Source organism: Vigna umbellata, chromosome 7 (assembly GCF_029865625.1).
Source record: "Vigna umbellata cultivar VRB3 chromosome 7, Vumbellata_1.0, whole genome shotgun sequence".
Classification (NCBI taxonomy): Eukaryota; Viridiplantae; Streptophyta; class Magnoliopsida; order Fabales; family Fabaceae; genus Vigna; species Vigna umbellata.
In genome coordinates, this window is record NC_142171.1 from 44,876,960 (window position 1) to 44,902,513 (window position 25,554).

Here is a 25,554-nt window from a genome sequence, read left to right on the forward strand (position 1 = left end):
TTATATTAATTTGTTTATATTATTAATTTTTTAAACTTTTATTTAAGACCAGATATGAAGTCCTACTTCAATTACAAGCTTTAGAAAAACTTAGTACAAAGTATGTTGTCAATTTTTTTAGTTTTATATGATTCCTTGCTTGACTCGTTTCAGTGTATGCGTTGAAAAATAAAAAAAACAAGGTCAAGATCTTTCCCAGTGCATGAACAATATAATAGATTGGTAATATCATACTTAAAATGAACGTACACGTTACATCATGAATGAAAGTTTATTGAATAATATAGGCATGTCCACAATTGTCAACTTAATCAATTTTATACACTTCTTTTGGCACATTTATGGCTAAAGAAATGCACTTACACCACATTATCTAATAAAAAAATGTGTAAAAATAATATTTTAAATAATAAAAAAAACTGAGCTAATTAATTTCTGCTGTGACCATTGACAGTTGTCTGAGAGTAAGATGGGAGAAACTGCAGCAATGAATTGCTATTGACCTTTCGTCTCAGCTAAGATCGCATTCACACACATCACCTTTTACAAACCTCAATGCGCCATCTTTCTTATTAACTATTATTAACACATTTTTTCAATCATTATTTTCATGTTAATTTCGAGTAAGGATATAATGAAACGCAATTTTACATTTTTTAAGAAAAAAAATACTATCAAATGAATATCAAATTTATGTGTCAAAAAGTATTATTTTTCATTTGTTTATAGATATGTGATGTTTTTACAAAAGAAATTCATATAATATAACACATTTTTACATTTGACAGGATAAAATATCATAAAAAAATAATTTTTTTTATTTTCTTAAGAAAAATAGAAAAAATAAAAACGTAAAATGTTTGTAATGTAAAATGTAAAATATATAATTTGAGGTGATGGTGTTTTATTTGTAATGAACTAACAAATTAAAATTGAGAAATACGAGTGTTCGAAATTTTAGTTTTGAAAAAGTTGAAATTAGTTGTATTAGTCTTAATTACTTTCAGTGTTGTTTTTATCGTTATGGGTAAGTAATGTGATTAATAAAGAAATGTTAGTTATAAATATAGTTTTTTGTGGTTTATTGGAGGTGGTCTATGCATGAGAATGAGAATCAATCCCCATATTATTGCAAATGTCGAATTATTCGTCAAACTTTGATTCGTTTGGAATCGAGCCACGCAAGGGACATAATTTCATTTTTTTAATATTAAATAAGCACACTTCAAATGCCGACACATGTTTCGACTATTATATTTTATGTAATAAAAATTAAATAAATTCATTTTTTTTAATAGCTTTAACATCTTCATGGAAAATTGTTAGGAGAGATCTCAGTTCTTTACAATGATTCTTATACGATATAGGGTAAGTTATTTTTAACTTTTTATAACTTTTCTTTCTAATAAATTTACATAACCTCTAATTGGTTTAATACCTCTTTTGGTCCCTCGAAAGGAGGCAAATGTTCAATTGCGTCCTACGTTTTTTTTGAAGTTCAATGTGTTCCCGACTTATGAAAAAAATGTGCAATTAAGTCTTTTTGGTAACGGCGTTAATTTTTTAACGGGCCAGCTAACAGGGTGGACTGAAGTTTGCAACGTGTCTGGGGAAGGTTAATACGTGGCAACCCTAATTCCCAAACCCTAGCTTCCTTGTGCCGCCAGTACCATTGGCAACCGTAGGCCGCCGTCAGCTACCCTCCCATCTTGCCACAACCTCGCCTCACGTTTCAGGCTCCCTAAAGCTGTGATTTAGAAACCATGGTTGAGCGATCAGAATTACAAGTTGGATCTGGAATCTCTGTCTAGATTTCTTTTCTTGCAGGTGCTCGTGCTTTGCGAAGGTGGAGAAACCATGGTGTGCAGGTTGCGATCTGGAGGTGCGGCGTGATGGTTCTACCGTGTGAAGAAGATGATGAACATTGGCCATGGTGGGTTTCTATCGTAGGGGGAGATGGCGCGATTTAGGTCTGGTGGAGGCGCTGATGGCTAGCTCAAGGTTGGGCGAAACTCACGAGCAGATGAATTGAAGAGTTGTGGCGGTGATTTAGGTTTCGAAAGATTTTTGAAATTGGGGATTTCTCCGTTTGGGTTTCTACAGGTGTGTGCGAGAGAGTGCTCTTGCAATGGTCATGGTGGATGGCGGTCCTTGCAGCTCTACGACGACCTGAAAAGTGTCTCATGGTGGAGATGGAAGTCGAGGAAGATGCTGAAAATGATGATGGAGGACTCGCGACTTTGGCGTTCGCGTTCTGTATTGGTGACGGTGGTGGCTACCGGCGGCGACGCTGGTGTTGGGTGATGGCGAGGTTGCTGCAAGACGGCAGGGTGGCTGACGGCGGCCTACGGTTGCCCATGGTGTTGGCGGCACAAGGAAGCTAGGGTTTGGGAATTAGGGTTGCCACGCAGTCAGAGAAACTGTACACGTCATTAACTTTTGTCTAGGGTGGCAGCTGCACCGTTAAAAAATTAACGCCGTTACCAAAAAGGACTTAATTGCACATTGTTTTCATAAGTCGGGAACACATTGAACTTCGAAAAAAACGTAGGACGCAATTGAACATTTGCCCCCTTTCGAGGGACCAAAAGAGGTATTAAACCCCTCTAATTTAATTCTTCTAATACTCTCTGGATTGAGTACCAAAGTAAAAAAATAAAAATGAGTGCATCATCTCTTGTTAATATTTCTTATTTAACCCAATCATAATTGTTTTTTATTTTATGCTTCTTCTTTCATTACTTGCGTTCTTTCATTTTTATTTATATTTTATATTTTGTTCCTCCATTCCTACTCTCTAAAAATTCTATACAATATTTTTATAAACTAAGCAAAAATATTATCAAAGCACCTTTAATTAGTGATTTCTTTTTGTTATTAAACTAGATTTCACTTTAATAAAATATTAATAAGGAAGTACTAAGTGACATGATATATCCATCACTAATAAATTTTTTTTTATGTATTGGAGTTTTTGATTTTTTATAGGTTTAATGTCTTAATAGGTCCCTATTTCGTCCAGAATCTCAAATAAGACCCTTTTTTTTGCGTCTCAATTGGGTCCTTATTTTTGTAAAATTGAATCAACTAGGGTCTTTCCGTCAAATTGATCAGACGACGTTAAGTATTGTGTGACCTGACATGCTGACAGTGTTGTTTTAACACACGTGTCATTAAAAACGTGGGTGAATTCTATTATTTTAAATTTTAAATTAAAAAGTTAAAAGAGTGAACATTCAATTACAGAAAGGGCAAAGTTGGCAAAGTTGGAAATTCAATTACAGAAAGCCCCATTCTCTCTACAATTGCGATTCACACCAAAGCGGTTTCAATTGCGAAGGAAGAAAAGGCTGATGCCATTTCCACTTTGATAGACCAGCGAGATGTGCCAAACCGGGATACTCCTCTTCATTTGGCTGTGAAATTTGGGGATGAAGTTGACACGAAGATGCTTATGGTTGCTGGAGTAGATTGGAGTCTGTAGAATGAGCAAGGGTGGAAACGCCTCGTCGCGACGCTGGAAACGCCACTTAGGGCCGAATTTGGGGCGTGGTGGAGGCTTGCCATCGACGAGGCGGAATGAGGCGTCGTCGTCAGCAGAGTCCAGGAAGGAGTCATCGTTGGTGAAGTCGAAGACGGAATCTGCGGGGTTCTTGAAGCAGGTCGGGTTGTTGAAATTGCGAGTCCAGTCGGCGATGCGGCCCAATTTGTCAGAACGGGAGAAGGGGGCAAAGGGAACATTGAGAGGAACAGAGTTGAACGGAACAGCTCCCACGTTGAAGGCTTTTCCCATTGGCTCAATGCGAAGGGTTGAATCTGAGGAACAGATTGGCGTGCTCAGAGAGTAGAAGACGAGTGATAAACCCTAGTTTCGAAAGCAGATTTTATACAAGGGCTTCACATGGATGATGGATGAGTGACGAGCCCTAAAACTCAAAATTTCCCCAATTTCATTTCCATATTTCCATATCGCAATTGCAGAGAGTATGGGGCTTTCTGTAAATGAATTTCCAACTTTACCAACGTTGCCCTTTTTGTACTTGAATTTCTACTCTTTTAACTTAATTTTTTAATTCAAAATTTAAAATAATAGAATTCACCCACATTTTTAATGACACATGTGTTAAAACAACACTATCAGCATGCCAGGTCACACAATAATTAACGCCGTCTGATCAATTTGACGGAAAGACCCTATTTGATTCAATTTTACAAAAATAAGGACCCAATTGAGACATCAAAAAAGAAAGAGTCTTATTTGAGATTCTAGACGAAAATAGGGACCTATTGAGACATTAAACATTTTTTATATTTAATTAAAGTTGGTCGTAGATTTGGAAGACATAAATTTACATATGTTAAAATAATAGACATAAATTAATGTCTAATACATATATAACATAAGTAAATTTATGTTGGACACAGATGAATCAAACGTAAATTCTTATATATATCTTCCCTATTTTGACACCAAAATTTATGCCTATTATGATTGTAACAAATATAAAAAATTATGTTTTTTAATGTCATAATATACATAAATGTTGTGTGTTGTTTTTTTTAAAAAGTTATTGGTTTTGGCATGAAACAAAAACTTGAATACTAGATAATTTTCCAAAACAATATATATTGATAATATTAACTTTTACCATTATCATAGTTATATTTTATTAACAAAATTAACTCTTTTCTTTAACCTTGTTAACCTTCAATTTTTCCTTATTTTTGTAAATAATTACATTTTAATTATACTACTAATCCCCATTTTTTATGTCAAGTTTTGTAACAGGAAACTTTTGTTATCAACCAAAACATACCTGCATCCTTGAGAAGCAAGAAGAATGTGAAATCTCAAAAGAGAAGTTACGCTGGGAGCCACTATCTGCGTTGAGCGTCATCAAGTCAGAAAGTCAAATTAGTTATAGGGCTTGCTAGCACCGGGCGGTCATACAAGGCACTGAGTGTCACTCCCTATTACATAGGCTACAATGGGCGACACTTCAACTGCATTAAACGTCATCTTTACAGAAAAGCCTAGTTTATTTTGGTCATCCAATGGTGGAGGTCATGAGTCAGGCGATACTTATGCTGATGTGACAATTTTGTCTATTTCTTTTTTATTGCTTGAAGGAAAACCATCTTTTGTGGTTTGAGACACGAAAACACGCTTAGAGGTATGCTAGGGCTTGTCGGAGCAATTTTTTCTTCTTTTTTGTATCTTTATCTTCTTTTGTTTCCATTTCGTAAGCTTGGGCTCTCTGTGACACCGGAGAGTTAAACTCATTTTGTTGGGGATAGATGTAACTACTAAACTCTCTTGTATTTTGTAAGTGCTTTTAAGTTCTTTTTGCCGAGTGTTTCTGATTTTTTTTTATTTTTTCATTTTAAATTAAAAATAAAAATTATTAAAATATCTTTGTGTTTAAACTATGTATTTTTTTATGAATGAGGATTTTTTTGTCCTTTAAAACTTGATATACTTGGCTAAAATGTACTAATTGAAAAAAGAGCATACATAAGTTAGCAAACCTCATATATATATATATATATATATATATATATATATATATATATATATATATATATATATATATATATATGTTTCTTCCATTAAATGCTAGTATTCTTGTTTCTTTACTTAATGTTTGCTTTAATTTGGCCTGCATGGCTTGATGCTTGATTTATTAGGTATTGAAAAATATCTTTTAAAGTCTAGACTTGGAACAAGATACCTAACGAACCTTGTATTTAGAAATGAAGTTTGATCTATTAGTTGTGTTAAACCCTAGTTCATAAAGCGGATTTGTTTATTAGGAGTTAATGAGATTGACTTTTAATAAGAAAACCTAGACTCATTCTACTAAGGGATTATGGTTTCAGTAGACTTATGGGTTAATATTATTATATTAATGAAGAGGATGTGAATTTTTATACGCATGAGAGTGAAGTCGGTGAAATCTAATCTCAATAGTACCAATCTATATCATTTTTATCCTTGTCTTTAACTTTCAAAGTTTATCTTTATCATTTATGCATCAATTTACTTTCTTGCACATAATCTCAAATTATAGGATTATTCTTTAGTCTAGATTAGTTATTAACTGCACAATTATTTGGTATAACACGAGGCTCTTAGAAAACGATACCCCATCTAACTGATTATTACTTGCACGATTTGATACATTTGTAAAAAAATTAACAAGTTTTCGATGTCGTTGCTGGAGATCCCTTGTTAATATTAGACTATTGCGATTTTTAAATATGGAGAATTATAAAAAACCAACTTAATCACATTTCACTCCTAAATTTTCAGTTTTAATATATAATAGGGTTATTTTTCTCAAAAAAATTTAAGATTATTGCTTCGACCTATAACTTTTGACTATAACCTATAACTTGGGGTCCTCGTTAGTAATCTTAGCCTTATAAAAATTAACAACAAAATGTGAAGGAATAACCACTAATTTGTGTCCAACATAATTTGTCATTCACAAAAAGACACTTAAAAGGATATAATCATTAAGAGAGTTTCTGTTCTGAAATGATACATTTTGTTAAATTTTGGTAAATTTTCTAGATACTACTTTTAGTGCTAAGTTTTTTTTACCTTATTTAACTCAAGGATAGGAAACTGTGTATTATCATAATTTGAAACACCGGATTGATTATTTGATAAGATAGTTTTAAGTTCTTAATATTATTTGTTGATATAATTAAGAAGACTTAGTTTAGCTTTTATGTGACCTTATCATGATAATCTTTAATTGGAAAAATTGATTATAAATTAATGTAGTAATTTAAAAAAGTATTGAAAAAAATAATCCTATTATATTAAAATAAAAAGTGATTAAGTCAAGTTTTCATTATCTTTAATATCAACAAACTTAAGAATTGTTTAATACATAACCAAATAAGAAGATAAACACCTAAACTTTGAATGAGAAGAATTAGAAATTTGTATTTGAAGGTTTAATTTATAATTTTGTGATTCATATTGGTTATTTTGAATGCAAAAAAGTGAGTGAAATAGAGAAGATGATTGGAGTGAGTTTGAATTTGATTGGTGGAGAGAGGGAGTAGGATTATCCTAGTTGAAGTATGGTGTGGTACGGATGGGTGATAAAATATACATAAGAAATGGAATGTTGTGTGCTTTCTTTTTGTTTGTGAAAGGTGTTTGATGAGATGTCCACAAAATTACAAGCTTAATGGGTCCTCATTGTAAAGGCAGCGAACATGATTATCAGTGATCGTCATCAGATTGTGCAGTGATTGAAGAACGGAGGTTGATCGGTCAATTTGTTGCAAGCTGGTGTCCCTTCCTTCGCCATCTTTTACATCACATTCACATTAATCTTCATTTCAACAACGCGTTTCTGTTACTGTGCTCAGCTATCACCTACATACAATTCTTAATTAATGCTCTGATTCATCCAATTCAAATTACAAATTCACAAAATATCTTTTTTCAGAATATACTAAATATAATTATATATTTGATAGATACACACCTTTACTTTTTAGATAATTGGTTAGTATAACACTAGGATAAGTCTAGTGAAAATATAATTGAGAACTATAAAAGAATAAGAATATTTGTAAAGATGAGTGATATAAAGATTATGAGGTTGTAACTAGGATAATTCATTTTATTAGTATAAAAATTACTATATCAATTATAATTTACCTGCTATAATAAATAATACAACATAATTATAAATAAAATAAATTTTTTATATAAGTTGTAATTATAAATAGTGTAGAAAATTGATGAAATGACGTTTTTGTAAAAAAAAAAATTCTATATCAATTTTAGTTATAACTAAGATAAAAAGTGGTCATAATAACATTTTATAATAAATAAGAAAATTTATATACATGTTATAATTATAACTACTAAAGAAAATAATTTGTTTTTTTTTTATTTGTAAAGACAAACACATAAGCAGGTTCTCAAATTCCTAACTCTTAATTTTTTTCTCTTTCTTCCTTTCTTTGCTCCAGCATCCCAAAACACATACACACTCCTTGTCTTTTCTTCCCTCCTTTTCTCATTTTATCCTTTGCATAAATATAATATTGAGTTTTCTAGGATTATAATCTTAAAAAATTTACAATGGTTTAAGTTTTACTTTAATTAAAAATAAAAAATTAAGCAATATATAAGAAATAAAATTCCTAAATTTATTATCTTAAAATATTTTATTAAATGTTTTATATTAATAATTTATGTGTTAACTCTTGATTCAATAATATTAATTTTTTCTTGATATATATATTTTTATTGTAATATTTTATATGAATTTATATATTTTATATGAATTAAACTCATGACTCTTTATCTTAAAATTTTGGATTAAATGACATATTTCTTCAAAAAGATCTAAATAGTGATATCTTAGTTAAAGTTTGGATCGAAAGCTCTCTCATAATTTTTTATATGAGTTGATTCATGACTTATTTGTGTCCAGAATCTATGCGTTTGATATATGAACCTTTGCGTACACGATCAAAAGACTTAGTGTCATTGTTGAATAAACCACACACCTCTCCTCAATACAAAAACTATAAAAGTGGCACAATTATATAAATTATGTAGTTTTATTTTATTTTATTTTATTTTGGATTAACTACTAAAAAAGGATGAGAAAATATAAATAGGTTGTTGTGTTAAAAAAAGGGTGACAAATTGTATTTATATCTCAAACACTTTAAGAATGTCCTGACGAGGATAATGATAAGTGATCATGCTTGTTGCAAAAGTTGGGTTACCATTCTCATATTTTTCTTTTATCAGTTTCTATTATATTCTTAGTAATTTATTTTCTTGCATTTTACAATTCCAGTTTCTTAAACACTTTAACTTTAGTCCATCTTGTCTTCTCCATTTCTCTTCACTACATTCCATCTCTATTCATACCATTTTATTTCTATCTAAAAAATACAAAAATACAATTATTAAAAAGAAATGGATGAATTTCTAATCGATATTAAGATAAAGAGATAATTAAAGAAATTAAATATCTTTATGATCAATTGGTTCACAATATAAACAGTTCACATATTAAATTTGTGTTAGTTGTAGAATCCTAAATTAAAACATTCTAATTTAGATTTAAAAAACAATTGATTGTTAGTTCTGTTACAAATAAATTCACATAACAAAAAAAATAACTCGAACATGCAACGAACCAAAATTATACATACATATGTGTGTGTGTATATATATATATATATATATATCGTTAGAATATCTATTTTGTGTCGTATGATTTGGGATTGGAATAAAATTCTCTCACCTCAATTACATCAGAAGAAAAGAACAGCTCAAATATTCCTTTTTCCTAATTTTGTGTAAACTTCATTGGAATATGTTATTGTAGCAGACATAGGTTGTCATTGTAATCGTTATCACCAATTAACCACTGAAGAAGAAAGACCATGAAATAGCAACATCACAGTTCGTCCAACTATTTATGTTTAGTTATTAATCAAGTTCAAAATGAAGTATAATTGTAGGACTTTCCAAAAATATAATGGATTTGTTGCTAAACCAAGAGTGAATCAAGTGTTAGGACTAATCAATTAAGCTTTCCCCTTAATATCAATAACTCTTCCTTGTCGTTTTCTTTTCCCCTAAATAATGTATCCCATATGTTCATTCCATCACAAAACTAGGGGAAACAAAAGATCATATAATCTACTCAGAAAAGGAAATAACGTATGATTTTTTTTTGTGATTTTTGCTTTCAAATTTTTAAAGTTTACAAATTTGGTATAATCTTTGTTTTTATATATATTTGGGCGTAATTGAATCTTGAGTCTAACGTAATCATTTACAATACTAGAAAAAAAATCATTTAATCAATTAAAATATAAAAATAAGAAGAAATAAATGTATACAAAGTTCATGGTTGAACTAAAGTTACACAATTTCTAAAATGAAAAAAAAGACAAAAACCATAATCAGGAATTAAGAGTTACTAAAATTAAAATTGAGCTTAAAATTCACCATATAACGTATAAATACCAAGATAGATATACAAATGAATAAATTAAAAAGTTGGTAGAAACTAAAGTTATAACATGATATATGTAACACCTCGATTTTTGAAATTAAGTATAAAATATATTGAGATTGTGTTATAAGCTTTGTGATTGGTAAGCAATGCATGTTATTGAGAATATGTATGAAATTGTGATGTGAACATGAAACTATGTTATTTTCTTGTACTATGGTTGATCATGTGTGAGTTTTTCGTACTGTGCTGCTACATTAATGATGTTGGGTCTCGAGTAGAGACAAAGATTTGAATGTCATCATTCCTCCTGTGCGAAGGTTGGATGTCTCGTCCAATGACTTCGGCTCGTGCTAAGTATAGTGTACCGGTGCACGTAGTATTGGTGTTTTTACTCATTAATCCTTGAGAAGTCTGCGAGATAGGTCTAAAATTGCGATGAAAGACAACTTGAATCGCCCTGTTAGTGAGAACAAGTTATGACGACCCTATTAGTGAGAACAAGTTATGACGACCCTATTAGTGAGAGCAAGTTATGACAACACTATTAGTGAGAGCAAGTTATGACGACACAGTAAAAGAAAATGACATTGATTTATGAATGGTTTGACTGTGATGTTACTGTTGTGATAAAATATGATTATATTATTATGTATTTAAAATGATTATTGTATATTGTGTGTTATGATATTTCTAGTTGCTCACCCTTGCATATTGTGATTGTGATTTCCAATCGTACTTGTACGGGTGTAGATGGTGTTGCAGATCAGACGGGATCTGAGTAACTAACAACAGTTGGGACGTTAAGTTCGTGGATTTATTATTTATTTTCTATCATTTAAAAGCTTTCAGACTTAGTATTTTTATGTAAGAGTGATATTCTGAGATTTTCAGACGACGTTTATAGTTATGTTTTGCTTCCACATTTTTAATCGAATAAAGTTTGATTATCCTAAATGAATGTTTTATGGAAATGTTTTGAAAATAAAAATAAAACATTCATTTAGGATAATCAAACTTTATTCGATTAAAAATGTGAAACCAAAACATAACTATAAATGTTGTCGAAAAATCTCATAATATCACTTTTACATAAAAATTCCAAGTCTGAAAACTTTTAAATAATAGAAAATAAATAATAAATCTTCGAACTTCATGTCCCACCTATGGTTAACTACTCAAATCTTGTCTTATCTGCAAGACCATCTACTCCCGTACAAATACAATAATCGTAAGTGAAAACCACAACCACAATATGCAAGAGTGAGCAACCAGAAATATCATAATACACAATATACAATAATAATTTTAAATACATAATAATATAATCATATTTCATCACAACATTAACATCACACTCAAACCATTGATAAACTAACTAATTAACTCGTTCTCACTAACAGGATCGTCATAACTCGTTCTCACTAACAGGATCGCATAACCCGTTCTCACTAACAGGATCGTCATAACCCGTTCTCACTAACAGGATCGTCATAACCCGTTCTCAATAACAGGGTCGTCATAACCTCGTTCTCACTAACAGGGTCGTCAAAACCCCGTTCTCACTAACAGGGTCGTCAAAACCCCGTTCTCACTAACAGGGTCGTCATAACCCCGTTCTCACTAACAGGGTCGTCATAACCCCGTTCTCACTAACAGGGTCGTCATAACCCCGTTCTCACTAACAGGGTCGTCATAACCCCGTTCTCACTAACAGGGTCGTCATAACCCCGTTCTCACTAACAGGGTCGTCATAACCCCGTTCTCACTAACAGGGTCGTCATAACCCCGTTCTCACTAACAGGGTCGTCATAACCCCGTTCTCACTAACAGGGTCGTCATAACCCCGTTCTCACTAACAGGGTCGTCATAACCCCGTTCTCACTAACAGGGTCGTCATAACCCCGTTCTCACTAACAGGGTCGTCATAACCCCGTTCTCACTAACAGGGTCGTCATAACCCTGTTCTCACTAACAGGGTCGTCATAACCCTGTTCTCACTAACAGGGTCGTCATAACTCGTTCTCACTAACAGGGTCGTCATAACTCGTTCTCACTAACAGGGTCGTCATAACTCGTTCTCACTAACAGGGTCGTCATAACTCGTTCTCACTAACAGGGTCGTCATAACACGTTCTCACTAACAGGGTCGTCATAACACGTTCTCACTAACAGGGTCGTCATAACACGTTCTCACTAACAGGGTCGTCATAACACGTTCTCACTAACATGGTCGTCATAACCCGTTCTCACTAACATGGTCGTCATAACCCGTTCTCACTAACAAGGTGATTCAAGTCGTCTTCCATCACAACTTCAGACCTATATCTCCAACTTCTCAAGGACTAACGAGTAAAAACACTAATGTTACGCGTATCGGTGCACTATACTCAGCACGAGCTGAAGTCATTGGACGAGACATCCAACCCTCTCAAGCCCTCGCGCAGAAAGAAGCGTGACACTCGAATCTCTATCTCTAGTTAAGACCATACATCTTTAACGTAGCGCAGTACAAAAAGTTCACACATGACTGACCACATTACAACATAGTTTCATCTTGAGAACACAATTCCATACATATTTTCAATAATATGCATTACTTACCAATCACAAGACTTATAACACAATATCAATACATTTCATACTTATCCATCATAGACATTAACTCATCAACACAAGGTTCTAGTGCACCTTAATAATCATTTAATTCAATTAAACATTATCCTAAAACAATCAATCCTCAAATTATCTTCCTCTTTCATTATTAAATCCGAGACTCCCATGCATATCATTCTTGCTCACTTCTCACTCGCTAGAAACACCCAGGCCAACCATTCCTACCATTCAAGGTGAGGAACGCAAAACTTCAACTCGAGATTCAACCCACATTTCTCCAAAGTCTCACCACAACATGCAACACTCACCATTCTCCCTCCCACACACACAAATTCACATACACATCACTTCTCATACTTCCTTCACTAAAACTACACATTCATCTTGTCCTACTCCTTGTAGCCCTTCTGAAGGCGGAAAAAGAAAGCAATCATGCATAACTTCACTCTCCTTTTTCTCCATATAATCACAGCCTACACCCACAAGCATCAATTCCCTTCAATCATAGTACCCATTTCTTGCTTTCGCGTTAACACTCCCACACTCATTTTTTCTTCATTTTCCCTAATTCTACAACCCGTAAGGGTGAAAATCACACTTTCTATCATACCTTTCACTCTTTTCTTTCTTTTTACTACATTCTAAATCCATGCCCAGTACTCCTTTCTCCCTATCTCTCCTTCTTTTCTCACTCACGCCCCTTGCTCACCACCACTCTCTCCTTTTATCTTTCTATTTCACTAACCACACACAACCCTCCACACACTAACACCCTCCCAACCAACCTCTCAACTTCTACTTTCTTGCTAACCCTGAGCCAGTCCCACCTACCACTCACACTAAGCCCAGAGAAAGTTAGAACCTTCACCCCCAAAGGTTTTCGATCTACCCAGGGTAGCACCGTGATACCAACCTATCGGGCTTTTGCACCAAAGTAGGCAAATATGCCTTCTTTATTACCAAAATAGGCAAAATTTGACCGAAAGTGAAGTCGTGGGGGGCCAAAACGACTTCAAAAGAAGAAGTCGTGCCCCCCCTGCACGACTTCACACTGTTCATAGGTACAGTGTTGAAGTCGTGCATCCCAAAAACGACTTCTGGATCCTGTAATCGATTACATTGATTTGGTAATCGATTACAGAGTGTTGAAACTTTCTGAAAGAATCGCGCGCCCGGGCGCGGACGATCTGTATGTGGACGAGCGTTCACTGAAAATGGACGAGCGTCCACTTCTCCTGCCGAGCGTCCACTGAGCGCATCTCGACGAGCGTCCTCTTAGCTAGATGGACGAACGTCCTCTTAGCTTTCTGGACGAGCGTTCTCTCTGCCTGGCTGGACGAGCGTCCTCTTCTGCCTGGCTGGACGAGCGTCCTATTCTGCCTGGACGAGCGTCCGCTTCTGCCTGGACGAGCGTCTCTTCCGCCTTGCACCAAAAGTGGACGCTCGGCAGGAGAAGTGGACGCTCGTCCATTTGCATTGAACGCTCGTCCATTTTCAGTCTTGCAGGGGTCAGGATTTCAACATTGTGTAATCGATTACCAAAAAATGGTAATCGATTACAGGACCCAGAAGTCGTTTTTGGGGTGCACGACTTCAACACTGTTGCTATGAACAGTGTGAAGTCGTGCAGGAGGGGCACGACTTCTTCATTTGAAGTCGTTTGGGCCCCTCACGACTTCCCCATTTTCGTAATATGGTTTGAATTTGCCCATTTTGGTAATATTAGAGGCATATTTGCCTACTTTGGTGCAAAAGCCCAACCTATCGTAACAAGGAACAAAGGGCTTTGCAGCCCTATCCGCACCTCACTCGTCCTTTCAAAGACACCACAGAGTTCCTACACTACTCAAGATCAAACGAAAATAACAAGGAATAAACCACAAACGAAATTCCTTGGAACGGAACACTACCCAAACCCTATACACATGATATAGTTCTAGCCACACCCCTTACCTGGATTCCAGAAGTTCACTACGCGTACTAGGGTTCGTAGAGTTGCTAGCAGCACGGTCCCTCAACGTATTGGCTTTTCACGGTTTTTCCTCCTTTCCACTCACTATGCTCAAGCTAGGAAGCAAGGTTTTCTCCTTTCTCACTCTCTCTCGACTTAGTAGAGAACAAGTGAGAAGCTAGGGTTTTTTTCGTTCTTTCTTACGGCTGGTGGGTGTAACTCTTTCCCCAATAAAAGAAATAGATTTTATAACCCTCTCTTCTAACCCTAGTATCTCCTAACCACTAACCCTAAATTCTCAAACAACCCGAAAATCTTTCTCCTTATTCTTCAAATATTTTCTGTTGTAATTCTATCCCTTACCTCTGTGCATGGCCATGAAGAGAAAAAAAATAACAACCCTTTAAAATGCTCGCTGTCTCGTATAAGAAGAGATAAATAAAGTTTTATTTTCTCTCTCCCAAAAGTCACTTTTTACGAGAAATAAAAAGATAAAACGCCTTCCTCTCTCCAATCAACTTCAATCGCGCACTCTAAAACTAATGAAAAACCAACAAAAAAAAGTTTAACATTTTTCTATAATATTTATTACTATTTTATTTTCCGTATATTTAAAACCAACTAATCACAAATTATTACATAAATCACTATAAAAAAATTATTAAAAAAATATTTTCCAAATAATATTGCAACCTTCACAACAACTTTCTCTCCCTTTTAGCAAAAAAAAAGAAATATAAAGAATAACAATTTCTTTTAACAATTTTTTTATAATAAATTATGTGTGATTATTTTATTAGTTTGTATATTTAAAACGGATCAATCATAAACTACTAGGTTGTTGTAAAAAACTTATCAATTTTTTTTAAAAAAGACATTTTCCATTCAAAAAATCCCAAGCAGAAGGGAAAATCAAGGTCTAATAGGGGTTCAGACACAGGATCCCAAGGCACACAGTGTAACATTCCAAAAATATAGTCAAAACTATATGTCTAAGAATCATCGCATCATAATATTGTAGAACAATTTCTAGAAATAAAGTTAACTTACACTTATCAACAAAATAACTATAAATTTAAACTTTACAAGAGTCTACCCTAGGTGCAAAATTATATACATGACCGAACGATCTATACATACTATATCTATATGACCGAACGGTCATAGACTACACCATTGGGTCCTCACCGTCCAGCGCTTCCTCCAACGAACACTCGTCTCCCTCTACTCACACCCACAAGGTGATGATTGCGAATAAAGAGTACCGATCGGACAAACATAACAAGACAAAAAAGAAGGATAAGCTAGTGTAATTTAATTAATCATATTAATCCTACAAATAAAACAATTACATAAGCATATAATAGCCAAACATTTAAATCATGCAATGACCGACTACTCAAGCAGGCAAGAACCGAACACATTAATTCAGGCAAATATCGACTACTTGACTTGGCCATCCGGACTGTATGAATATGTAGCTTTGGTCGTTGGTGCACTCGTGGGTGTAGTAACTGGAAACCCATCAGTTGCCGCACGAGGTTAGCCCGTTATCCCTCACCTAAGGTGTCCCCCCTTATACTAGGATCTCTTACTATTCTCACGACATGACTTACCCATCTCTACTTTAGACTTGGTGATAATTAGAATGTTAGGATGAACGCCATGAATTTCGCTGTCCATATTCATACTTTACCACCACCTTGATAACCAATCACTGATTGGAATTCTCTTTCATATCAGTTGATACATCATACCATACTTTCAATTTGACATCATTATGATAATGCATACATCAACCATCAAAGCAATTGGAACAATTAATTACCATAACACATTGGAATAAATATAAGTCGAACAAAAATAACCAAACACATATGAACAAGACCGAACACTTTGTCAATGTTGGAGACCGATCGTTCTATCACTACCTAAAGAACAGGACCGAACGGTCAATAATAGATACAACTGAAGAGAAGGCCGAGCACTATTACTGATCGACAACTAGAGGATTCCGAATACCACAACATGACCGAATACTACCACCAGACCAAGTACTAAGTTTAGACCGAACGCTTATTGCTTAGGCCGAACACCTATAGCTTAGGTCGAACACTTAGAGTTGATACTGAATACTAATAGAAGACCGATTTCTAAAATATCACTGAACGATCACTAACAGGTAAGGCCCATGAGAGGCCGAACGCATTTAAGACCGAATACAAGTACGAGATCGAGCACTTAGTACAAGACCGAGCGCTACTAATAGGTCACATACCCCTCTAAGACCGATCGCTACTAAGAGACCACACACCCCACTAAGACCGATCGCTACTGAGAGACCACACACCCCACTAAGACCGGTCGCTACTAAGAGACCACACACCCCACTAAGACCGATTGCTACTGAGAGACCACACACCCCACTAAGACCGATCGCTAGATTCAATCGAATACTAGTACAAGATCGATCGGTCATCAACTGAAGCCCCACAGAAGTAGAACTCAGTTAAGACAGAACACAATACAAAACTTAGCAATACTAAGAATCAACGCTAATACAAAACTGAGTACGGCTAGGAAACCGACCACCCACCTAATACCGAACACAACTTCCCCAAATTCACCATCAACCAAATAATTAAATTAACTAGCTTCCCTTACCTCTTTAACTGAACCGAAAGCTCAACAACTGCAGAACTCACTCACCACCAGAAATTCCTAAGAACCTAAAATTCACCGATTGATAAGAATAGATCCACCAAAAGACCAGATATATTATCAGAAATGGGAAGAGGAAGTTGATGAACACATGCAACCAGAAACTTGACTTGCATGTGTCAAAAAAGTTTTGGAATCTCACAAGAGTTCAGAAATCAAGACTTACCAGCTCTAAACAAGACTTTGATCGGTGGAAAAAGATGTTTTTGACTTCAAGATTACCTAGGTTTGGTCTGATTGGAAAGTAGATGAAGTAAGATGAGAGATTTTTAGAGAGAATGAGGAGAAAGAGAATATCAGAATTTTGGAGAGAGAGGATGCATGCAGAGAATGGAACGAAGTTTGAAACTTTCATTTATATACCACTTCTAAAAACTGAACGGTCCAATCCAGTACATACACCTACCTTTTTCTAATTTTCTTTATAAATTCTCGATTCTTACACACAACAACCATACAAAACACTTAACAAGTAGACCAACCATAGCTCAGCTAGTCGAAAAATTAATATATAAACCTTACTTTAATTTATTTTGAAAATTAAAACAAAAACAATTATTCATTAATTTTTATTACTAAAAAATATAAAAATAAAATAAAAAATCAGTTCTTACGACTTTAATTTCTTGAAACATTTTAAATCATAGAATTTAATACTGATCTTAAGCATATATTTTTATGAGTTCTACCTTCTCACCTAAGATATTAAAATTGTTGATATCTTTTTCTTTAGTGTTCATAACATAACTCCTTTGAAGTTCATGTATCTTTTCCCTTTCTTTTTCATTTTTTTTCACCCCTTTTATTATCTTGTTTTCATTATTCTTGAAATTTAGTTGAAATAGTTTAATTCCAACGTGAACAACTCTTCATTTACTGTAATTATAGTTCTCCAATGAACATTTCTCAGACTCAAAAACCGAATTATAAAACTCTAACACTAAGATGATTTTATATGAAAATTAATACATGTTTCATTAACACCCAATCTGTTAATTAGCATATGTTTAAAGCAAAACTTGTTCTCATGTGACAAACTTAAATCAATTAAGTATAAGTTACATAAAGTATAAGTAACATAAACTGATTAAAATGAATCACGGGCACACACACATTGACTAACATATCTTTGCATGCATAATTAGTAACAAGTTGATTTTTGTTGACAGATATATAGTATTAACCCGTGATTTCAACTGTACTTGTGATACAGAACCAACTCTCGTGAAGAACGATTGACACAAAGTTTCCTAATATAGTGTTTTTCCTCTGTACATGACAGAGAGACATAAAAAGCAACGTGATGAAAGTTTTTGCAACAACTTTGTATCATGGATCATACATATGTTCAAAGCGCATTTGTCTATTACACACATTACCTCGTCATATTAAGGTTGCTATCGTTTGTGTTGCCCTCTTTGCAATCTACTTAGAAAAAGACCAGACACTCAAGTTCACTTTCGACAGTTTGGTTTTGGATTTTAGGTAATGTATTAACGGGGATCACCATTGCTTTATGCACTCCATATTTTACTTTGCCAAATTTCTCACTAGATTCCTATATGCAACTTTCCTTGCCTCTATATAAGGTGTAAGTTGCAAAATAAAAGTTAAGTTTGTATTAATTGCTTTGGACATCCAATTTAAAAAGGCTCAAAAAATTTATTTTCTTTTGCTAATTATTTTAGACTTAAAAATAAATTTAAAAAAAGTTTAAAAAATAAATTTTAAATAAATTATAATAAAAAAATTTCATTTTTCAATTTTTTTAAGTTTTTCAAATCTTTGAACGTTAATAATTGTACTCAATGCGGCTCACAAAACAAAATGGTTTCTTTAAGTTAATTTGTCGTTACAATAAGACTTACATATTGTTAAGAGGTAGACTTTAAATTTAAGTCAACCCTCACAAAACAAGTCTAATTCAATCTCACTCAGTTTGCACTTGCTTGTATTTTGAAAAGGATATGCAGTCACTACAATTGCAGCTGCAACTAATTCGAAATAACTCATGGAGTGTGCAGTGGTGCTTATTGTTATCTTTGGGCAGAACTTAGTTAAGATACTGTGATTCTAGCATGAATGTTTTAAAAGTGTGACAGATATTATAAATGGAGGGTACAAACTTTCACAGTACTATAATCTCAGAGTCACTGCATAGCAGAACAACAATAAAACTATATACCTGTCAAGTATTTGTCTCAAATGGTAAGCAAGCTTTTAAAAAGACACGTTTTCTTAAAACCACATGAATAGACACATTTGAAACTTAAGATGAAGGAAAACCAATTTCCAAACGCAAAATTCAAATCAAATCCAAAGCAAAGATTGATACAAAATGACCAAATATTTCTTTGAAGAAACATGTTTTCAATCTTAAAGGTCTTCTTTAATTTCTTAATCGAAGTAATTTTAGCTTGTCGCGTGAATCTCATCTCAATAGGGTCACTAGAAGAACAATCATTAATCTCAGAAAATTTGGAATCAAATCTTACATTAGTAAAGAAATGGTTAAAATTAAGAAGGGTTACAAATTTAATACTTAACGAATATAGATTGCAAAAACTTTTTTGAGCCAAAGGATTGTGTTATTGTCAAGGGAGATATGAAGAAGAATACCACTTTGAATAACAAAGTTTCTTAGCAATATTTTAACTGAATATGTTAATTTAAGATTTTATTATATAGTATAAAAATTGAAAGAAAAAAACGTGTAAAATAAAAAAATTTGGATCAAAGTTAATAACTTTCTAAAAACAAAAATTTAAATAAAGATATAAAAATCAGCACGAGAATTAAAAGAAATATAAAAAACTATAATATTTTTCATTCATATTCTTAAATCAATTTTTTTGTCGTTGAATTTTTTTAATGTGGTCCTAGTGTTTTTTTAATCAAGTCTTAATTTTATTCAATTTAATCCCTTTTATTAAGACCCTTTTAAATAATTAACTACATGTAAATATGGTAATTTTTTTGTTTTTGTTTTATTTTATTTTTATTTTAAAAAAACGGTATCATATTATTTTTCTATCAAGGAAGAGTATAAATTTCTTGTTGCATGTTACCCATAGTCACGTTTTAAAATTTATAATAGAATAATGACCTCAATAAAAGTGTGATTCAGTAGTCGCATTTTGAGGTGGCTAATCTAGAAAGAGCAGCTCTTGATTCACATCCCCACATATTACAAGGCAAAAACTTGAAGTAGTAGTTTGGGGGAGTTGAACTACCCAAGTGGACATTCTACCAACACTTTCTTCCTTTCATCATAAAATGCCATTTCAAATCGGTAACAATAAGCAACAACTCATTCATATCTCTTCCATTTTCTGATTTAAACTCTTCTCATTCATATCTATCTATGGCGGGTTTCTTCTCCCTTCTCAGGCGTGTCTACCTCACCGCCTACAATTTTACCCTCTTCGGTGGATGGTACTCACTCAATTTCTCATTTCAACCAGCATATTCCAGAAATTTCTCTTTTTTCGCTGTCAACCTCATTGTTTCTGCATGTAACTGCTCAAGTTTGTCGATCTGCACAGGTTTCTGGTTCTGTTTACTGTTCTGAAGACGCTGAAGGAATCGGGCCATGAAAACTTATACATTGCTGCCGAAAAACCTTTGCTTTTTTCCCAAACTGCAGCTGTTCTCGAGGTATCTTAGTTAAGAAAATAAGTGATTTTTGTTAACTCTGGAGACACCCTTTTGTTGTTGGATTGGAAAATGTTCAAGTTTTCTTGTGGGAATTAACCTGAGTTTCAACTTTTTTTCATGTGGTTTTTGGTGCGGCTTGCTAGATTCTTCATGGTTTGGTCGGTGAGTAAGCCTATGCTCATTGCAATTACGTAGGGTTGGGGAAAATGGGAATTTAGTATAGACCAAGTTTATATTAATTTCCTTATGTCATTGTTATGAATTTGTCGAATCAAAGAGACAATTGAGTATCACCATTTTTAATTTTCCAAAAAGTTCCGCCGCAAAATATTCTAAAAAGTCTATTTGGTGCATTGGCGAAGAAAACATTCATATGTCACAGAAAGTGATGGCAATAATAGAAAGAACTTGAACTTTGTTCATAAATCAATTAATGTTAGTATCTGTTTGTTTATGAACTTATTCTCCTTTTTTGTTTACCCGTGACAAAGGTCTCGTGCGGTCTCCAGTAACAGCAACCTTGCCGCAGATAGGTTCAAGGTTGTTCGTGGCTTGGGGCATTTTATGGAGTTTCCCCGAGGTCAGGACAAACTTGAACTTTTTTATTTTTATTTTGCTTCCTTTGATAAATCAATTCCACTTTCAACTATATTCTTTTATTGAAAATTTACATATATCTGTGAACGAAGACTCGGACTCATGTGCTCGTTACCTCCCTACTAATCAGCTGGTCCATCACCGAGGCAAGTTTTTCATGGTTGCTTTTATCATGTTGTTGTGTTTGTACTTGATCATGCCAGTTTCCATTTCCATCAGTCTGTTTATGGATTTTAAATTCATCCATCGTAGTGAAAGATGAGCCTGCAGATTTTCTGGGGATAAATGTCATTGTGAGAGTTGGCTCTTAAGAAAACGTATAATGTGTAGGATGTAGTCATAATGCAAAGGGAAAAAACTTAGAAGTGAGCACAAGAAAGTTAAGTTAAAATAGAACAATGCAGATATAGAGCCAAGCCATGATGCAAAGGCCACAGTTGATTGGAAGTAGTGACAGGTTTGGCAGAAAATGGCCGGAGACTCGGATTATTTGAATCAATGGAGAGCAGAGGCTGAGGATGGCCAAAACTATCACAGTTGTCAATAAAATGTTGGGAAATACCAGAAATGTTGCTGGAAAAGGGTAGGTGTTTATTGGATGGAGAAGAGCTGCAGCTACTTCATAACAGAGTGTGCACAAGTGATTGAGAAAATAGTGTTTCAGTTCTGATTCAAAGGAGGGGACCAAATCCCAAGTGGACCCTTCTAAAATTACAATGTTTCATATTTAAAATAGTGTTTTGCAATGTTCTCTGTTAGTTCTCACACTAGCTATGATTTTTTTGTCTGATATCATTGCTGTGGTCTCTTCATCCGTTTACTATAGTACACCGTTGCGGTGATACCCCTATGGAAGAACTTCGCGTCACACTTAAGCTATGCCCTTTCACACTCCTTTCTTGAATTTCTCGAAAGTTCATCATCTTTTGTATGGGAGCTGTCTTGGCCTTGGGAATGCCTTGTGGTACTGCTGTCACCATGTTTCATCCAAACTCTGCTTGGTATGTTTGCCAATGCTGAGGGAGGCTGAATAACTCACCAGACATATGCCATCGGTACAGTTCTCTCAATTGAGTTTCTATCTTCAGTTTTCTTTTTGATCTGCATAAACTGAGTTAGCACAGTTGCAAAAGTGCTCGATTTTTAAATGTATCTACGCCTTTAATCCATTAAAAAAATGCACTATGGGGTATTTCTCACGTGATTCAACAAATGTGGCAGTTACCTCAAACTGTCTTTGTTACTCTGTCATGCTTCCCCTTTGGCCAAAGGGAAATCATTTATTCGTAAGGCAATCTAGTTTGGCTATTATGAAATTGGTTTTTGCATTCAATTCCTCCCACTAATTTATGACTTGCTGTAATTCCTCCCCTTGGTACTACGGCTGATCAGGGAAACAGGATCCAATCAAACCCACAATATTTAGTTTGGATCAGTCTTGGTTACAGGTTAAAAAGTGAAAAAAATGGTCTAAAATGAATGTGGTCAGGCTCAAAATTTCTCTAATTTATTTTGTCAGTATCCAATCCCCTACTATTAGTAAGAAACTGCAAGTTTTGTGCTCAACATGATAACATGCTTAGGCTTTGAGTAAATTACACTGATTTCCCATTAGGTTTTTTGACATTGCACACCTTCCCTCTGTTTCTTTAATGCTTACAACAACCTTCCTTATAGGATGATATGCTGTAATATTTTTAAAACAATTAGGAGGTTGGTTTAATATATAAGGGGTGTCAATGTAATATTTTCTGAACACTTAAAGGGGTTAGTGCCGTGACGAAAAAAGGAGGAGCATTTGGGGTAATTCAACAAAACTCTAGGAGTATTAGTGTAATTTATTAGGCTTTTAAGATCATTTCACTTCAAAGTTCAGACTAACTCCTTATTATAGCCATGTGATATCTGGCTAGCTGAAACCTATACTATATAATTGGGGCCCAATATTTTGAAATAAGTTGCGCACAAAACCCCTTCTGAACAGTAAGTTCAGTCTGCAATTTAAGGCATAATTTGGGTGACTGCTAAAGAAGCCTTTTAGACTTGCACTTACAATTCTTCTTTTCCTTATGGTAAACATACCTTCTTGTAATCCATGGAAAAATAATTTATTGAAAAGGGAAGAGAACTATTAACAACAATCAATATTGATAATACTTTTTGCTGTTCTGTAATAATTGTAGATTATTCGCTATTCTTTCTTTTGCTTGAAAGAGGCATTTGGATCTTCCCCTTCATGGCTTTTGTGGCTCCGGTATGAAGTTGAATCTGGAATTCTGCATTTAATATGGTAATCATTCTCATATTCTTGACTTCCTGTTATATGAACTGCATGTTTTGTTCTGGCAGGTATAGCACCTTTGTAGTGCTATATCCAACAGGCATCAGCAGCGAAGTTGGTCTGATATACATTGCCTTGCCATTCATCAAGGTAAAAATTTAGAACAGCAAATGCCCACAATGCTTTTAGAATCCCATTGGTCTGGCTCTGTTTGTTCACCGGGAATGCATATTTTCTCTTTTGCCTTTATATTCACCAAGAGGAACTTACGAAGTTTGGTTTAGTTAAGAAGGAAAAAGCATTATCCTTTGAAATCTACGTTGCCCTCAAGTTTCGTGTTTATTGATGTTTTGAAACCTGAGCACCTGCTATATTTTGGGATTCCCAAAATGATAATGGAGAAATGAGAAAAAACTTGATAGTCTGTCTGTCACTCATGAATAAGATTGACTGAGACTATTTGATATGGTGTTTTTTCATTACCCAAGTTAAATAGCTCAGTATTTTTCAGGCATCAGTTAAGTACTGCATAAGGATGCCCAACAAATGGAACTTCTCATTCGATTACTTTTGTGCTGCTATTGTTGTGTTGGGAATCTATGTTCCAGGCATGAGCTCAACATCTTTCTCACCACTAATTTATGCTTTGACTAACGTTCCTCTCGTTAACCTTACAATCTTTTGCATGGCATCATAATTCTATGCAGGTAGCATACATCTGTATAGTTACATGCTTGCACAGAGGAAGAAAGCTCTATCAAAATCAAAGAAAGAGTAGAGTAGCATTTGTAGTGTGTTCATTTTGTTTGTTTTTTCCCAAACATAGGAAGGATATGGACATGTCTTTCTTCCTGTTCACATAAATTGTAGGTTATTTATCTTAAAGTCAAAACAATGGAGGAAGGGAAATGAAATGATTTGATTCTTTTGTGCTAAATTCCTAATTTCTGAAATGGCCATGCGCTAAATATTCACCAATAGCTCAAATGACCTTTGGATCAGAAATGACTCAACGTTAGGAAACAAGCAAGTTTTCAAAACAGTCTCTTTCTCTCCTTCCACGGAATGTCTATATTGAGAAATTCTAATTCAAAATTATTAAAATAAAAATATTTTCGGATAAAATATAGTTTTCATTTAATATGCATTGTCAATTTTTGTTTTTAATATAAATAATAAAAATTTATATAGTTTTCTTATAATAGCTGTAGTTTCGATTGAATTTCGATTATATCCATTAATTGTGTAGGTAATTGCTGACATATATAATGGTTCGTGAGAAATATCAGTACATGCATTTTATATAATGATATTGTTGATTGTCTTTTTTAGTATAATTGTAAAAAGATTAATGATTTTAATGTAATAAGTATAGTTTTTGTTTGAGTTTTACTCGTCTGCTGTGCACACGCATGCATACATACATATATATATATATATATATATATATATATATATATATATATATATATATATATATATATATATATATATATATATATATATATGAGGTTTCTTTTTTTTTTTTGCGTATATATTTATTTTTTAATTTTATTTTTTGAATAAATTAATTATTTTATTAGTTTAATGTTTTAAGAAATTTTTTTATTTAAATTTAATTATTTTTATGTGATTTTTTTTAAATTTAGTCATTTTTTATTATAAAACTACTTATAAAATAAGTAAAAATTATTTACAATAATATTATAAAA

General features: G+C 33.7%; 1 protein-coding gene across 2 annotated transcripts; it reads left to right on the forward strand.

The window, feature by feature from the left end:
- The first annotated feature begins 20,473 nt into the window (after window positions 1–20,473).
- On the forward strand, window positions 20,474–24,779 carry LOC124839373 (very-long-chain (3R)-3-hydroxyacyl-CoA dehydratase PASTICCINO 2A-like). 2 transcript variants are annotated; one of them, XM_047315163.2, is made up of 9 exons: window positions 20,490–20,742; window positions 20,853–20,964; window positions 21,108–21,126; window positions 21,456–21,544; window positions 21,654–21,707; window positions 23,745–23,815; window positions 23,911–23,992; window positions 24,354–24,450; window positions 24,550–24,779. In XM_047315163.2, exons 1-9 carry the CDS (start codon window positions 20,672–20,674, stop codon window positions 24,618–24,620), a joined length of 666 nt encoding a protein of 221 aa, XP_047171119.1. In that variant the 5' UTR covers window positions 20,490–20,671; the 3' UTR covers window positions 24,621–24,779. The 2 variants fall into 2 exon arrangements, 1 of the variants encoding a protein (XP_047171119.1); XR_015780946.1 differs by lacking the exons at window positions 24,354–24,450; window positions 24,550–24,779 and adding an exon at window positions 22,388–22,616 and having other exon boundaries at window positions 20,474–20,742; window positions 23,911–23,980.
- Window positions 24,780–25,554: the final 775 nt, after the last annotated feature.

Bases quoted from the DNA above. Each gene is read 5' to 3' on its own strand.
- LOC124839373 (XM_047315163.2), top strand. From the start codon at position 20,672: ATGGCGGGTTTCTTCTCCCTTCTCAGGCGTGTCTACCTCACCGCCTAC. The intron at 21,708-23,744 runs GCAAGTTTTTCA...TAATAATTGTAG, and splicing joins TCAGCTGGTCCATCACCGAG to ATTATTCGCTATTCTTTCTT. The intron at 23,816-23,910 runs GTATGAAGTTGA...TTGTTCTGGCAG, and splicing joins TCATGGCTTTTGTGGCTCCG to GTATAGCACCTTTGTAGTGC.